A 16,222-nucleotide genomic window follows, 5' to 3' on the forward strand; every position below is an offset into this window, starting at 1 on the left:
TTTTCCATCAAGTACTGACAAGCTGAGGTTGTCTCCTCAGCAAACGTCATTCCTGCCTGAGTTCCCTGCTTGTACCCTAGGTGCCAGGCCTCCCGGACATGGTTGAAAACGGGGTGCAGAAAGCACTGGTGAAGGGAGCTGGGGGAAATTCGACACAGGGCATTCTGGAAACGTGCTATTAGAGTTGAGCCCAGGGCAGCTTCGTCCGTCCCCTTCTGCCATGTCACTGTCACGGGGGACTCTGCAGAAAAGTTTGCATGTTTAGTATGAAGTGTTGTTCTGTGGGCTGGCTCAGGGTATGTCTATGCAAGAAATGCTACAGCGGCACAGATGCAGCGCTGCAGCTGGGCTGCTGCCGTGTTCACACTCACTAGAGTGACAGAAGCGGGTCTGCCAGCGCCGTAGTAAACCCACCTCTTCTGTCGACTAGTGGTGTCTACACCGGGGTTTGGGGCGGCTTAATTACATTGCACAGGATGTGAAATTTTGTAGTTAAGGCAACATAGACCAGCCCTCAGTAACCAACTTCCATTTCCCAAAATCTCCCCAGGAAGCAGCCTGAGTTTGAAACATCTAGATTCTATACTGAAAATCCTGTGTCCACCTCAACGTCTGTGCAGCACCTGGCACAACAGGGCCTTTTACTGTATTTAAGGATTAGAATAAGGAAAATAATATAAAACAGAGGAAACAAATCAACCAAATACAGAAGCCTTGGCGTGCTGCTAGTCCCTTTGCTCAGCCCACAGACAGTGACAGACTCTGTAATATTGCAGTAAATACGGCCTTCTCCGGTCCAGGTAAATAATGGGCACTATTTTCAAACAGCTCTGTGGCAGACCTTTAATCAAATACCAATTTGTTATGAAGGTTCTTTACAGGAGCCCACGCCAGTGACCTGTAATTCAGAGAGGCATCTTCCTACATGTTCCTGTGTCCAATGGTAGTTTTCAGGAGCTACCTCAACAGCTGAAGTTAAACTCAGACCTGACTCTTCCACAGATGCCTTGTAAAAATGTTAACAACATCTTTTGTGTGTCTCTCGGCTTTCAGAGAGATCTGAAATCTCACCCAAGATCTCTCTCCAGTCTTTGCTGCTTTTTTCCAAGTTCTTGAGGTGGTTCCCAACTGGCTTGAGGGCTCTTGGTGTCCCTTTTTGACCTCCAGAAGGACCACGTTCACACACACGGGAACTTGGACTGTCTTGCCCTTTTATATGCCTGGAGCCCAGTAGATAATTGGTTTCTAAGAGTCTGAGTAAAACCCAAACCTCAGCCAGGCAGGCCATAAAGTTTCTCAGTCTCACAAGGACCACGGTGTAGGCCCCCTCCTTGCCCAGCCACAACTTCCTCGCCCTGCAATTTCCCTATGTCAAAAGACAAAACGGAGAGGCAGACCCAGGTTGCTGTAGCCCTGACACAGGCCTTCAACGCCAGCACCCTGCGACGCAGCATCTGATGGGGGCAGCTGAGCTAGTCAGGAGGGTTTCACACAATCCGTTCCTATTCTCACTTGGCTCCTGCACTTCAGCAGTTTGCAGAGCAGGGCCTAAAGGCCAGGCCTGGCTGTCACAGAGTCAGCCCTGGGGCTCAAGCGGGAGCAACTTGTGCTGTGGTGCTGAAGGCCTTAGGGTTCCGGTGCAGCCTGGGGCACGGGTCACTTGCAGGTTTACACTAGTGTCAATGGTGATTCTCTGTAACTTAATGTCTTTAAACCATAATTTGAGGCCGTCAGTGACTCAGCCAGAGTCCGTGTAGATGATCATGATGGTCCTTTCTGTCCTTAGAGCCTGAGTCCTGGTGTATGGGTGGTAGGAGGGGGCAGCATGAAGGAAGCTGTGGAGAATATGCATGGGCTTGTGTCCCTCTCTGGGTATATATTGCATTATCATCTGTGCTGGAATTATGCTCAAGGCACCAGGTATTGGTTTCAAATATATGCTTCTGTCTCCCCCAGTTCCAGTCTCCTCAGAGCAGCCAGAAGGGACTGAGAAAGAAGATGTGCGAATGCAGCTGAAGAGACATCAAACCCCCAGCCCGACCCATTGCAGCAAATCCTCCAAGCGAGCCAAAATCAAGGTGACCATTGTCTCCCACGGGGAAGCTGCTGGCACAGGGAATGGAGTGCCCCTCGTTGCACAGCCGGAAAGTGAGTCCCAGTTCCAGAACTGCTCTTTAAACCAGAGACATTTACATTCAGTGACATGTGCATGGAGAGCAGGTAGTTGGTGTGTCCCAGGCCAGCTCTGGGTATGAGGATGTGTCTGCTGACAAAGATGGAGCCAAAGGGGTAGGAACCTTCTTCTTTAAGGATTTAGACATGGCAGGCAGTCTAAGTGGTTCCAGGTGCCAGCGACTTGGTGCGCAGTGATGCTTGGGGAAGGCTGGGGTTTGAAGTCCCTTAATAGATACACAGCAGAGCCTATGGCATAAGCTTCGGTTCTAGAGAGTCATTCAAATTGCATATGCCAGGGTGAAAGGCTGATTGTGTGGGGGGCACAAAGACGTTTTCCCTCCATGTATGACATTGCACCATCTACTGAGTTGGGAGGGAGATGGTCTTTTCAGTTTCCTCTGAAGCTTCAGGCCATTGCTGGATGCAGGATGCTGGTCTTGAGGGACACTCGGTCTGGTTCGGTTTTGTAAGTCTGTGGCTTGCTTAAGTGTCCCTCATACCCTGATGCCGTAGAAGTGACAACAAAGGACTCCCAAACAGGTTGGAATCTCTCTGCAAAGATCTCATCCGGGACCAGCTCCTGCCATAAAGGGAGGACCATGTTGGGATTTGATGTTGGCTCCCACTGGAAGAATCTCTGTGTATTCTCGGTATAGAATAGTTTCCTGCTCTGCTGATCCCCTTGGGCATTGCAACGGCCTGTCAAATACACCTTTTATATGTACATGTGCAAAACCCAACTCTTCTCCAGTCTTCTCCTGGGTTAGGAAAACCCTGCTGTGACGTGAGTTGCAACCTGGTGAGCTGCAGTCCAGAGAGAGCTGTAGTGTGTTCAGCTTTGTTTCCCTTCAACACTGGAGAGGAGGCCAGGAATTTTGTTTGCTTATTGTAACCACGGTACATGAAGGAAACTCTCTGTTGTGGTAGGCCAGGTTGATGCATAGTAGGACTTCTGCTTGGAGCACCAAAAAATAACTCTTAAAGGTAATTGTGAGTGAGCAGAATTAGTGTGCGGTGTAGAGCTGAAAGGGTCAGCACGCCATTCCAAAGCCCTGGGAAATCAGAGATTTTTCAAAGCTGTAAAGTAAATCGATCCATTTTGCAACATTTCTTGGTTAATTTAACAGTTGGTTTTACTGTGAAAATTAACTAATGAATATATTGTGGCTTACCTTCAACAGCTTTGAAAGTCTCTGATTTCCTGGACTTTTTTTTTAATTTTCAAAACTTTATTTCTTTTCACAGAAAAAAAGTGAAATGCAGAAGTAAACATGAACCAAACAAGAATTCCCTCTTACCGTGCGTGAGCAGGAGGAATACACAGGACAAACGCATTTGTATCCCAGACACCGCAATAAACAAATATTGTAACTCACCGGCCTTTCTGTGTATTTTGTAAAGTGTCTCAATAGAATGCTTACAAAATCAACCACTAGAAAACCGGCATGTGCTCAATGATCCATCGAGGCAGTAGAATTGTATTATAATAATAATCTGGCAAGGAGGAAGTGGGGGTGCGAGTGAAGGAGAGGATTAGTAGAAGCGGATTAGTGGAAGTCACCAGAGATGCTTGCATCCCTGTGCTGAGCACCTGGTATCCAGTGCTTTCCAATGTTGAAGCTGATTCCCTCAGTCCTATTGTGCATCACGAGATTGTCGCAGTGGCAACTTCCTGGTTTTATTAGTGATTCTATTTGGTGTGATGTTTCTGGAACGACTCGCTCTCCTAGAACGTGCTAGAAAATATCTGGGACTGCGCTGGAGCTTTCCTTTAAAAAGTGCTTCGAGCAGCAGGATGAGCTCGGTTCCCCCAGCACTGCTCTGTGTCACTGGGTCGTGTGTGATAGCGGGGGTTCCCCACAGGCTGGAATAGGGCAGAGCTTTACGTCTCTTGTTTTTCTTTATTTCCCACAGGTGTGGCAGGAAAGCTCCCCACCGTGACCGCAGGCCAGTCTGGGTCAGGCGTGAAGGAGCTCTCGGGATTACTTACCACCCCCAAGTGAGTGTATCGTTTTATTTTTAATCTGTGGAGCTCTGAGAGAGCTGAGCCGATGCCAGGCTCCAGAGAGCCGTGATTTCAGTGTCTGCCACTTCCTCAGACCTTGAGTGTGAAAGGACATGTCAGATGTCCAGCTCTGAGTCTGAATCCTGAGATACAGGAGACATCCAACCCCCTGGAACCTACCCCTCATGGGTGTTGACTTGTTGCAGGGCAGTCCTGAGACGTGTTGGCAGAGCGAGGGGAATAGCGGGGAGGGTGTCCCGATGGTAGGTATATCTCTCTCTATATGGTGGAGACAAAGATTGAAATGATAGATTCAAACCTCCTGATCTTTTGTGACCCTGGCACTGCTTTATCTCTCCCTGCATCTTCTGCCTGAACCTGGACTCCAGTTCCTGTCCTTAAAGAATCTTCCCTGCCCGGCCCTTGTCTCTGCCAGTACGGCAGCCCTGCCTGCTGCCAGACTCTTGCTCCCCAGGGCTGGAGGAGTATTTAAAGTAATTCTCCTTTGAAATGCTCCCCCCCCGGGGGGGTGTGTGTTCTTGCTGTGCATCTAATGCTGCTTTAGTCTTCTCATCTCCCATGGTGCCGCTCTGGTTTGCTGTATGCCTCAGAGCGGCAGCCCTTCCTTTAACCGGGAACTGGAGTCAGGATCTGGAAAATAAAAACAGTTTTAAATTGAGAAGTCCCTTTAACTCCAAAGGTGGAGTCTGTCTGTGTATAACACCCAGTCAGCATGGCATGGGGGCAGAGGGCTACAGTCACCCGTCATTTCAGAAATAGACATCCTACTCTGTTTGTGCGTGCTTCTATCTCCCACCATGGAGGCACAGCCGCTGCTGCTGTTTTGAGTTCACCACAGTCAAGTTTTCAACCTCACCCAGCCCTTCCAGAAGAGTAGCTATGGGCTGCGTTTGACCCCCTGGCTGCAATCTTTGTCCTGGAAATACATCCCCTTGGAGTTTGTTGGTTACTGGAGTGCATTTGCTGTGTTTCTCTGTTTTCCAGGCTGAATTCTGTGGCAGAAACCCCCTCCCTCAGCTCTACCCCCTCGGCCATGATCCCTAGCAGCACAGCTCCCAGCGCCTTCCATTCCTTGCAGAGCAGACTGGTGGCCAGCAGCACCCACTGCAGGCAGGCCCAGCCTAGCAACACGCTCCAAGGTACCCACCTCTTTCTTCATGCCTGTGAAATGGATCTGGGGAATTAGTCGTGTGTTTCCCTGCCTGCACCTTTGCTGTAACCCGGGAGTGGCCGAGAGCTTTCTCAGTGCTCGGCTATCCCAGCGGTTTAACGAGGCCAGTGGCTTACTCAGGAGCTGGAAAGTGAGCCTGATGGAGGGTGGAATACGGGGCCAGGCCCTGTTTCCATTGAGGTCAAGGGCAGCTAGACTGGGTGACATTGTTTCAGCAAATAATACATTTGCAGAAAAGTCCATTTTTGGGGACACTTTCAGGTCAGATTTGGCAAATAGTATAAAACTAGAAATGGGGGGGGAAATTCCAAAGTGGTTTATTTTGGCCCATTTTTAAATGGAACATTTCAGCTTTTTTGTTTTGAAACGGTGTTTTGTTTAATAATTTAGCTAGTATTAAAAAAAGGTGAAAGACGTCCAAAAATGACCGGGAGCAAAACAGAAAAACGTGAAGAACAAACAAACCAACCCCAGATGTATTTTTTTTTATAAGAAAAACCATCAAAATTCAATTTCAGTTTGAACCAAATCACATTTTTGTCAGATTTTTTGGTTCAGCTTCTGAAATAAAAAATCAATGATGCGCTCAGCTCTAATGGCAGCATTTCCACCGAGTTCAGTTGCACGGGACCAGGAAGTGGCTCGCTATCTGGTGTTCTAGACATGACTGGCCCTGCCTACACTGGGTGCACATCCCGTTTGCAGTCATGTGAGTTGATAGATGTTGGGTCGTGTTCTAGAATGGTGTTTTCCTACTGGAGACATAGCTCGTAGGGAGGACCGAGGGGATCCCACAGGTCAAGAGACAGCATAACTCAAGGAGACAGTCTCCTGCTGAAGCTAGTCCACCAAGGGTGAGAAACTAGCTCTTCCTGGCAGGTTGTTCCCCAGCCTTGTTTGCTTTCAGGAGCAGCATCCGCTAGCAGCCTCCTGCAGGGACTGAGCTTCAGCCTGCAGGACATCGGCACCAAATCACCAGCCCTTCCAGTGAGCGTAGCATCCGTGGGGCCGTCCATACAGGTAGGCAGCCATAGCGATATGGAGGGTTTCAGATAGGCATGGGCTCTCCTGGAGAGTGGGAAACTGGATCTAGAGAGCTTGGGAGGACAGCATCCTTGTCGCCATGGATGAAGTAGAGCTCTGTTGCGGGTAAGAAGCTCTGTTGAGGCTCCTGCTCTTGTGTTTGGCGCTTGGGTCAGGAGGAGGGTACTTGTGGACCAAGGGTGTTGGGTGCCTTCTCTACAAGGACCACTGCTGTCTGCAGCCTGCCCTCCCATCTGGAGGCTGGGTGCAGTGACAGCATGAGGTGCACGGCAAATGGGAGTTCTGGCACAGGAGGCATTGAAACCTAGACTGGACAAAACACTAGAAAATGTAATGTAGGGAATGGTCCTGCACGAGCCCCGGGGAGTGGGTGAGAAGAGCCTGCTGGGCCTCTTCCACTCTCGCTTCTCACAGTGGAGTGGATTGCAACCCCATTAGCTCTAGCAGGGGCAGCCTGCGGAGACTTCAGGTCCCACCCTGCAATGCTCCACCTCTATCTGAGCAGCCTCCACGCAGATCAAGGTGGTTTATTGCATGTCAGGGCCAGTAGTCTCCATGGGCTGCCCCTTCATTTTAAAATCAGGGTGTCCATGGTGAAAGGGCCAAACTTCATCGACCCTTGGGCTGAGATGCACTCGCTGCCTACTGGGATGAAGGGTGGGAAGACTCTGCCAGACCTCTGAGACCTCGAACTGCCCTTGAGAGTGAGGGGGAGCAGGGAAGGACATCCTGCCCCTTCTTCTCTGGTGCTCACCGCACTTGCCTTGCCTGGCAGACCTCAGCTGGGAAGACACCGGCACCTATCCAGAGTCTGAGTGCCATAACCACGGGTACCGGGACAATCGTCCGCACCATTCCAGTCGCCACATCCTTGTCGTCTCTTGGAGCCTCAGGGAGCGGGAAGCCCACGGCTATTCACCAGTTGCTGACCAACGGTGGGCTGGCCAAGCTGGCCAGCAGCCTTCCTGGCTTGGCTCAGATCTCCAATCAAGCAGCAGGTAAGGGACTAGTGCTGGTGGGGAGTTGTGAGATGGAGATGCAGGCACCCGCCCATCTCCTTTCAGACTGTAGTTCGCATTTACAAAGCTTGTTTGAAGTTCAGAGTGCTCTGTGAACGCCGACTTACCCTCCTGATGCTGCTGCGAGGAGGGAACTATTGCCTCCCCCTGTGGAGACACTGAGGCACAGAGAGAGGAGGCGATTTGCACAAGGTGTCCCAGTGAGTGAGTGGCAGAGCTGGGATTGGAATTCGTGAGTCCAGCAAGAGAATTTACATCCCTCGCAGGGTAAAGGGGGGATCCGCCACCATGGACCGTGAACAGCCATCTCCTCCCCAGTAGGAGTTGATCATCATGCGCATGATTGAAGTCCCCTTTGCATGTTCCTTAATACCAGGCTGAATTATACCTCGCATGGTTTAGGATGGCTTGCAAACAGGGCCAGGCGGCTGCCTCTGAACAGCGAGTCCCCTAATTCATAGCATTCCAGGCGCCATAGAGCCAAGATCCAGGTATGGATGCGGGCTGTGTGTTCCTCAGAGATGCCAGCCAATGTCAGCCTTGCCCTGTCTGCTCACCCGAGCTAGTGTCTGCCATTCCAGCCGTCAGCTCCATGCTCTGGAACTCGCATTACGTCGTGCTGAAGTCCTCGTTACACAGCACGTGGTCCGTTAATAGGAAATGTGCATGGGGTCTGGGTGCAGGTCTCCGAATATTACTGCCAGCGATTGTGCCTGGAGAGCTCATGTTGGGCTTTCCCAGAGGTGGATTTGCTGTGCTGTATGTTGTGCTGGGCACTGTGATCCTTGCCACACTCCATGTTCGTACTGTCCTACAGCTAATCTCCAGTCGCTGGCAGTTTGGGAGCAGCTGCCTGGCAGCTGGCGGGGGGGTTGTGACTGTTTGATCTGCTTTTCCTGTGAACGGAAGAACCAAGCCTGGGGTAAAGCGTGCGCTCGGAGATCGGCTGGTCGCAGTGACTTGCCTCGCTCCTGTCTCTTCCAGGCTTGAAGGCTCCAACTACCATTACAGTGACCCTGCGGGGGCAGCCTAACCGTGTCACTGCCCTGAGCCAAGCGGCCGTGGGGACTATCCAGCCCCAGCCGGAGGAGCAGCAGCTGCAAACTCAGACACCTCAGGTAATTCTGGGCCTCTGGTCTTAGGCGAAGAGAAGCCGTTGGGCATATGTCATGCTTCCATCACCAGCGTTTGCTGACCCACGTGTTTTGTGCAGGAGCATCTCACCTGGGGAGAGAGTTCTGCCATATGGCCCAGAAACCCCCACTGGGATTTTCTCACTAGGGTTTTGCTAATGTTGAAGCCAGGGTGTTTACTCCCTTATGAGCCGTTGTGCCACTGTGCTGTGACTAGAGCGGAGACCGAAGTGGAATGAGGCCTTGTGAGGGAGAGCGTGCTCTCTGGGCAGAAAGGGGCCTAGTAGGACAGTGGTTGGAGATAGATCAGTCCTCTCCTGCCGCAAACGCAGAGGCCTCTACCCAAGTAATGTATCTGATGTTACGTCACTGCTGCACTTAATCAACTGAAAATGCCAAACCAAGGCAATTACTTTGGATCCAAACACCTGGAGTTGGTGTCAGCCAGGAATCCCTGTTTAATGTCCCTCTGACACTTGGGGATTTCTGGAGAGGTGTTTGTAGACCCTGCTCTGTGCCGAGGAAGGTGGAATGGGGCTCCCACCAGAGCTGAGGTCGATTTGGGCCTAATTTGAAATCCTGACCTGAACTTGACTAGACCACAGACAATCCAAACCCAGCCTGAGGTTGTTTTCATACCTGACCCTGACACTTGTAGTTAGTCCCTTGGGGCTGCAAGGGTGTAGTTGCCAGCCCAGACTCCATTTTCTTTACTTTGTTCCCTCCTTAGAGCCACCAGGGCTAATTACCCTCCAGCCCTGTTCTCCCTCCTGCGGCCCGATCCTCACCCTGGCCCACCAGCCACTCCCTGCCCAAGCGCTGCGCACCCAAAGGGCGGTCACTCCCTGGGCTGCCTCCCCTAAACCTATGTCAGTGCTGCCACCTCGTCCTTGGGATTCGGCCTGACATGAACTTCCCATCCCTACACCTTGTGCCTGCAGTCCATCTCCTGCCGCCTCCTGCCTGTGGGGTTGGAGCAGCAGTGGCTATATGCCCTGCTGTCCACTGGCACCTCCCTGCGCTGCACAATGAGAGGGGCTGCGACTCATGGGCACAGACCTAGTGCTGAGAGGTGGTGGCCGATGGGTGGGGCACACAGCTGTCAACTCACCAATCCCATGGGCCAGGAGGAGGTAATCAGAGATGACCCACCCCAGGCCCAGGACTGTTGGGTTGTTTAATATCCAACCCAACCCTGAGGCTTGTAGTTGGGCTCTGTAGGGGTCGGGTCAGGTTGCAGGACTCTACTCCAGAGTCTCTCGCTGCATCTCCTTCAGCTCCTTCAACAAAGGGGCAAATTAGAGTGAGGTCGGGGGGGTGCCCCGTCCTGTGCCAGGAGCTTGGTGCCTCAAGCCTTCAGATCCCTGAACTGAGATCAGGCACCTGGATGGCTAATGATTGGCAGATGTCTGTGGGCAACACCAAGGTCTCCATACTGTCATCTCCTCCACAGGTCCCAACACTTTGTTTTTCCCCATGCAGGTGGCAGGACCCAGTGAAGTGGGAATGTTCAGCATTTATCATGTTCTCTAGGGCAGTGCTTCTCAACGACCGGTCTGTAGACTGGTGCACACGGTCCCTGAGAGCTCCCTGACACAGTTTAGGAAGGTGGCAAGCCAGTCCCTGGTATCAAAAAGGTTGAAAAACACTGCCATAGAGTAACATTTTTTCATGACAAATCTCCCTTGGGATTTTTCACACTCACTGTGACAGGGGTGAGCCCGGCTGCTGTTGGAAGAAGGTTGTAGACTCCTGACCTGTCAAGTGCCCTCCCTGGGAAAGAGACTCAGGTCACCGTCTTCCCAGCCCCCAGCTGTGTCTTGTCCTGGGGCTGAATCCAGAACACAAACTGCCCAGTTAGAGGCAGATTTGTTTAGTGGAGAAGCAGTTAATGGTGTCAGATGTTCCAGCCTTGTGATCTCAGAACCGCAGTGGCAAAGTTCAGCCGAAGGCTGAGTTCAGAAAGGAAATGAGCAGCTAGAACGTGTTCACTCCCTTGAGTGAAAAAGGAAGAAGGTGAAATCTCCAGGGAGACGTACCCTGGAGTGGCTCCGTCTGACGTCAGTTTGCAGTTGTGAGACGTAGTTTCGCAGATGTCAAAGCCAGAAAGGACCATTTTGCACATTCCAGCCTGAGCTGCCTAACCCAGGCCAGAGACCCTCACCCATTGTGCACCATCAGCAGAGTTGGAACCGTCACAGACTGTAAGGTCCGAAGGGAGTATTCAGATAATCTGGTCTGACCTCCTGCATATCACAGGGCACAGAACTTGGCCCACCTACTCCTGTAATAAACCCCTAACCTCTGGCTGAGTCACTGACGGCCTCAAATTATGGTTTAAAGACGTCAAATTACAGAGAATCACCATTGACACTAGTGTAAACCTGCAAGTGACCTGTGCCCCAGGCCCTAAGGCCTTCAGCCCCACAGCACAAGTTGCTCCCGCTTGAGCCCCAGGGCTGACTCTGTGACAGCCAGGCCTGGCCTTTAGGCCCTGCTCTGCAAACTGCTGAAGTGCAGGAGCCAAGTGAGAACATGAACGGATTGTGTGAAACCCTCCTGACTAGCTCAGCTGCCCCCATCAGATGCTGCGTCGCAGGGTGCTGGTGTTGAAGGCCTGTGTCAGGGCTACAGCAACCTGGGTCTGCCTCTCCGTTTTGTCTTTTGACATAAGGAAATTGCAGGGTGAGGAAGGTGTGGCTGGGCAAGGAGGGGGCCTACACCATGGTCCTTGTGAGACTGAGAGACTTTATGGCCTTCCTGGCTGAGGTTTGGGTTTTACTCAGACTCTTAGAAACCAATTATCTACTGGGCTCCAGCCATATAAAAGGGCAAGACAGTCCAAGTTCCTGTGTGTGTGTGTGAACGTGGTGCTTCTGGAGGTCAAAAAGGGACACCAAGAGCCCTCAAGCCAGTTGGGAACCACCTCAAGAACTTGGAAAAAAGCAGCAAAGACTGGAGAGAGATCTTGGGTGAGATTTCAGATCTCTCTGAAAGCCGAGAGACACACAAAAGATGTTAACATTTTTACAAGGCATCTGTGGAAGAGTCAGGTCTGAGTTTAACTTCAGCTGTTGAGGTAGCTCCCGAAAACTACCATTGGACACAGGAACATGTAGGAAGATGCCCCTCTGAATTACAGGTCGCTGGCGTGGGCTCCTGCAAAGATCCTTCATAACAAATTGGTATTTGATTAAATTGGTATTTGATTAAACTGGACAGTTCAGAGTCCCCAGTCACAGTCTGCTCTCCTGCATCCCCTATGGCAGGGCCATCAGCGCGGAACTTGCATTAGCGATGCCGAAAACAGGGAACTTGACTGTGCGATAAGAAAGACACCATCACGGTCAGGAGAAACATTTCCCCCCGGGATCCTCATCCTCCAGCTCCCGATGTAGGAATCAGCTTTTGGTGCCAGCGTGGTCCGAATAGATCTCTGTTTCCATTCCTCATCAAGTACTGACAAGCTGAGGTTGTCTCCTCAGCAAACGTCATTCCTGCCCGAGTTCCCAGCTTGTGCCCTAGGTGCCAGGCCTCCCGGACATGGTTGAAAACGGGGTGCAGAAAGCACTGGTGAAGGGAGCCCGGAGAAATTGAGCTCAGTGGACGTGTCTGTCTGTGCAGCGGGGTGAAGCAGTAGGATGCTTGGGTGCATTTAACACAAAAGTGTCAACTGTGTTGGGACTCTGAACCCTCATTTGAACCATTGGCTTCTGTTTTGGTCCTCTCCTGCTGGGTGCAATGATACTCTGAGAAACGAGCATTGTTGGACTCCAGATCACATTTGCTAAAAAGATGTTTTTTCCCTAATTGCCAGCCCTGCAAACATAGCTAGAGAGCTGAGCTTCCAGCTGGATTCTGGTAGGGATGTGACCGGGCCCCGCCCAAGGTTACATTGTGGGGCAGTGGTGGAGCTGGGCAAAGCACCCAGATCTCCTGCCTCCCAGACCAGGACCCCGGCGGCTGAACCTGTAATGAATTATACGTTGTTAGTGAACATACTGACGCTAACCCTGCCTGATCTGTGCTGGCAGAGCATTGTGAGAGAGGTGCCCGGGTACCAATGTATTGCCCAGCACAGGCCATGCTAGCAACTTCTAAGGACTTTCAGAGTCTGCTCCAGCTTGTCTCAAATGGAGCAGATTGCAGCCCCTCTTCTCTTTAAGGTGCAGGTGCCAGTGCTCAGGACACCGACCCGGTCCAATATTCGTCTTGCCTTTACACGTTCTGGGATACCCCCATTTATATAGCAGCCCCAGCCTTCGTAGAGGAGGTTATCTGCTCCCTTCAGAGCCCATCAGTGCTGGGGGTTATGGAGTTGAGCCTCTATCTCCATAGCAGGTTAGACCCTTCTGACCAAAGGAATTGGACCTGGGTTTCTGGCAAAGCAATAAACTGTTCGGCCACTGGGTGTTGCAGTGTGCAAGACTTTTTAAACCATGTTTTGTCTCAATTTGGATAAAGCCATCTAAACGAATAGTGTCAAAATCAGCTCGAGTACCACCAAGCAGAGAGGCTCTTAGGGCTGCAGAATATCCTGCAAGTCCAGCCCTGCCTGGGCTACTTCAGAAAACTGCTCCGTGTTGGAAAATCACTTCAGTAATCAGGGAGAATTAGCCTGGGAACAGGGAGAGAGCACAGTCTGTCGGGGTGGGTGCCAAGTTCTTCTTAGTGAGAGATGCTGTCCTAGGTTTCTCATCAGACACGACAGATACGGGATGCTATTAGCAGGCGAACTGCGCCTGGGTGTGATCTGCGGCGCACAGGGTGTGTGCTTCCTAAAGGAATGGGCCATCTCGTTAAAGTGCGGCTCTCCTGGGTTTCGTTCCTGGCTCGGCAGCTGACCTGCTGAAACACCTTGGCCAAGTCTCTTTGTGTCTCTGTTGCCCTCTCTGTGGAACAGGGCTGGTACTGGCCACGTGCCTGGTGGGGAGCTGGAGAATGGGCTCCTTGATGTCTTTGGGATCCCCTGCTAGGAGGGGGCTTTATGTAAATGCTGTACAAGGGAGCTTCCAGCCTCAGTGACACACAATTGCCAAGCCCCCGAGGAAGGTTTGGTCTGACAGACGTGGCGTGGGTTAGCGTGGGGCTTCTTGGAGGAAGCAAGCCCACTCTGAGATGGGACCGAGGGGCAAACACCTCCCCCACTCGCTGAGGGTTTGTCTGCACTGGGGGTAACTCGAATCAGCCACCACATTTATACACGTCCGTTTGGACACAGCTCACGGCAGCAGATTTCCATATAACATGTACCAACACGTTTGTTAACTGGCAGCCGATTAATTCCGGTCTAGACATACCCTTGAAGCGAATGCAAGCGGGTGAATCTGGATGTGGATGGCACAGTGCAGCCGTGAGCTGAATAGATCCTTTAAGAATCCCCTAATTGGTTAGTTTCTGGAATGCGCGGGGAAGGTTAGACGTCTTTACTGAGGTCTCCCACTGAATGGGCTCTGCACAGACATCAGGCTGAATGTCCAAGGGATCTCATGCATCTTTCACGGCCCGGCAGAGAGCTCTTCTGATGCAGAAGCGAATGTGAACATGCTGCTTCCAATCGTGTTGTGCTGTTGGCAGCATCCTGATAGTAACAGCACATTGTTGCTTTCATCAGAGGATCCCTGAGTGCTCAGAATCTCTTCTTAAGCCTCACAAGTCCACAGGGACATAGGTCAGTATTATCTGCATTTTACAGCTGGGAAATCGAGGCATGGAGTGGGGAAATGACTTGCCCAAGGTCACCCATGGAGTCATTGGTGGAGGTGGGAATAAGGCCTTAGGTAACACACAGTCACCTCTGCTGAGCTTGCCTTCCCAAAGGCTGATGGGGATATTGCAATGAAGGTCTTTGCAGAACTTTGTCTCGTTCCACAGAGTCCTCCAGCTGACAAGTAACTGGTCGGAGGGAGGGAAAAGAGCAGTAGAGGAAAGGTTAAAACACATAGAGAAGTGGATTTGAATTTCCAGCTGCTGAGAGGGGTTACAGGCAATGGAAAGAGAGCCCCGCTAGCTAAGGGCCGGACGGCATCCCCGCTCTGCATCACACTCCTCGAGCTCCTGTGGGTGCTGTGAATTTTTGCTGCTCTGCTTGGCAGTTCCGTTGGGTCTCAATTACTTTAACCCTTTCAGGCTCCAGACGGTGCAGTTGGGAACTTGAGCACCCCAGCTTCCAGTGCCGCCCCTCCTGGCAAGCTGCTGTCTCAGATGGAACTCAGCAAAGCTCAGGCTGGCATAGAGACGGCTCCTGCTGACCCCGCGTCCCACCTGACCTCTGCAGCAACGCCACCTGTAGGTGAGGCGCATGGCAGTTCTGGGGCACACGCAGCCAGGCCTTGGGGTCAGTGTGGAGGAAGGGCTGGAGCCATGCCTGCCTGGTGACTCGCAGGGTTGCTGTGGTGGTGTGGCTGGATCGCCAGGACAACCAACTACCTTGTTGGTTTTTTTTTAAAGTCACAATCCCCCAATTAACTGGTTTCTTTGAGTACGTGTGTGCACTTCATTGGGCGTGACAGCGCAAGGGGCGGATGTAGCGCAGTGTAACTGAGACCATTAGCCCAAACACCTAGATAGTTTAGCTCCATGGCCTAAAGCTACTGACTGCTCAGGTTCTGCATTTCTGCTGGCTGTGATCGGCTGCCCTACAACGTGTGCTTTCAACACTAGCAGCTCTCCCTGCTGTGCGTTATTGTTGACCTAGACTAGGGAGAAGGGATCCAACCCACTGCAGCTCAATAAGTGTGTCTGTTGCAACTGCCCAGGGAAAATCCAAATCCACACAACCAAGCTGCAGTCTATTGTATCCTTGAAATGCTTTGGTAAGATAAGTTGCATCATGGCTGGTTTGAGTCTTTCTTTCCTGTTGGTTTCAAAGCGAAGAGAAAAGCTCTAGAGGCAAATGGATGATAAGCGTTCTGGGCGAAATGAACAGACTGGACAAAGCCCCACTTGAAAACAATGGAGCTGTGTTTAATTGTCTGCCAGATTTCTCAGAGTGCTGGGGTCTGAGCAAACCGCTCTGGAGCGCTTGGAAATCCCTGCTCTTCTGCAGAGGCTGGGGCCTGGTACTCTGATGATCTCCCAGTGCCTGCAGGCTAGAATCACCGCATACCTCAGACCCCAGCAGTTCTCCCACTCAGATCAACAGGGAAGTGGGAAAATGCTGTTTTCTTTTTCTCTCTGAGCTTGAAGTGTTTCCCTTTGCTGTTCGTACTTTAGCTAGAGGGCCACCGTGGTTGTTTGCAGAAAGCTTTCTTGTGTGGCTAGTGGCCCTGGATGACTGTTAGCCCAGTAGCAGAGTCAGTGTATTCTTGGTGGTTTGTTTAGTGGGCAGAACTGCAGTAGCTCCAGAGAAAAACACAGCAGATACAGCCGCTGCCCTTCAGAGCTTACGGTCGCAATAAATCCCGGCCCAGCCGGGAAATATAAGCAAAACAAAGAGAGGGGGTGTCAAGGCTGTATCCCCACTTTGAACTTTAGGGTACAAATGTGGGGGCTTGCATGAGGACTCCTAAGCTTATCTACCAGCTTAGCTCTGGTCCGCTGCCACCATCTCAAGAACTCCCTCCCTGGGAAGCCTTGAGAAACCTTTCACCAATTCCCTGGTGAACACAGATCCAAACCCCCTTGGATCTTAAAACAAGGAGAAATTAACCAT

The 16,222-nt window shown here is 51.5% G+C and overlaps 1 protein-coding gene across 4 annotated transcripts in view; it reads left to right on the forward strand.

Annotated features, from left to right (window-relative positions):
* The window catches only part of LOC112114971 (KAT8 regulatory NSL complex subunit 3-like), a 60,968-nt gene that overhangs the window by 40,249 nt on the left and 4,497 nt on the right, over positions 1–16,222 (forward strand). For 2 of the 4 annotated variants that reach the window (XM_026657004.1, XM_026657012.1), the window contains 7 exons: positions 1,957–2,148; positions 4,090–4,174; positions 5,186–5,340; positions 6,280–6,392; positions 7,192–7,414; positions 8,420–8,553; positions 14,698–14,860. In XM_026657004.1, the coding sequence (XP_026512789.1) occupies positions 1,957–2,148; positions 4,090–4,174; positions 5,186–5,340; positions 6,280–6,392; positions 7,192–7,414; positions 8,420–8,553; positions 14,698–14,860 (1,065 nt within the window). The remainder of the gene's footprint in view (positions 1–1,956; positions 2,149–4,089; positions 4,175–5,185; positions 5,341–6,279; positions 6,393–7,191; positions 7,415–8,419; positions 8,554–14,697; positions 14,861–16,222) is intronic. The other 2 variants (XM_026657017.1, XM_026657022.1) reach the window with 2 other exon arrangements.

The sequence above is a fragment of the Terrapene carolina genome, unplaced genomic scaffold, assembly GCF_002925995.2.
Source record: "Terrapene carolina triunguis isolate 2854851 unplaced genomic scaffold, T_m_triunguis-2.0 Scaffold51, whole genome shotgun sequence".
NCBI classification, from domain to species: Eukaryota; Metazoa; Chordata; order Testudines; family Emydidae; genus Terrapene; species Terrapene triunguis.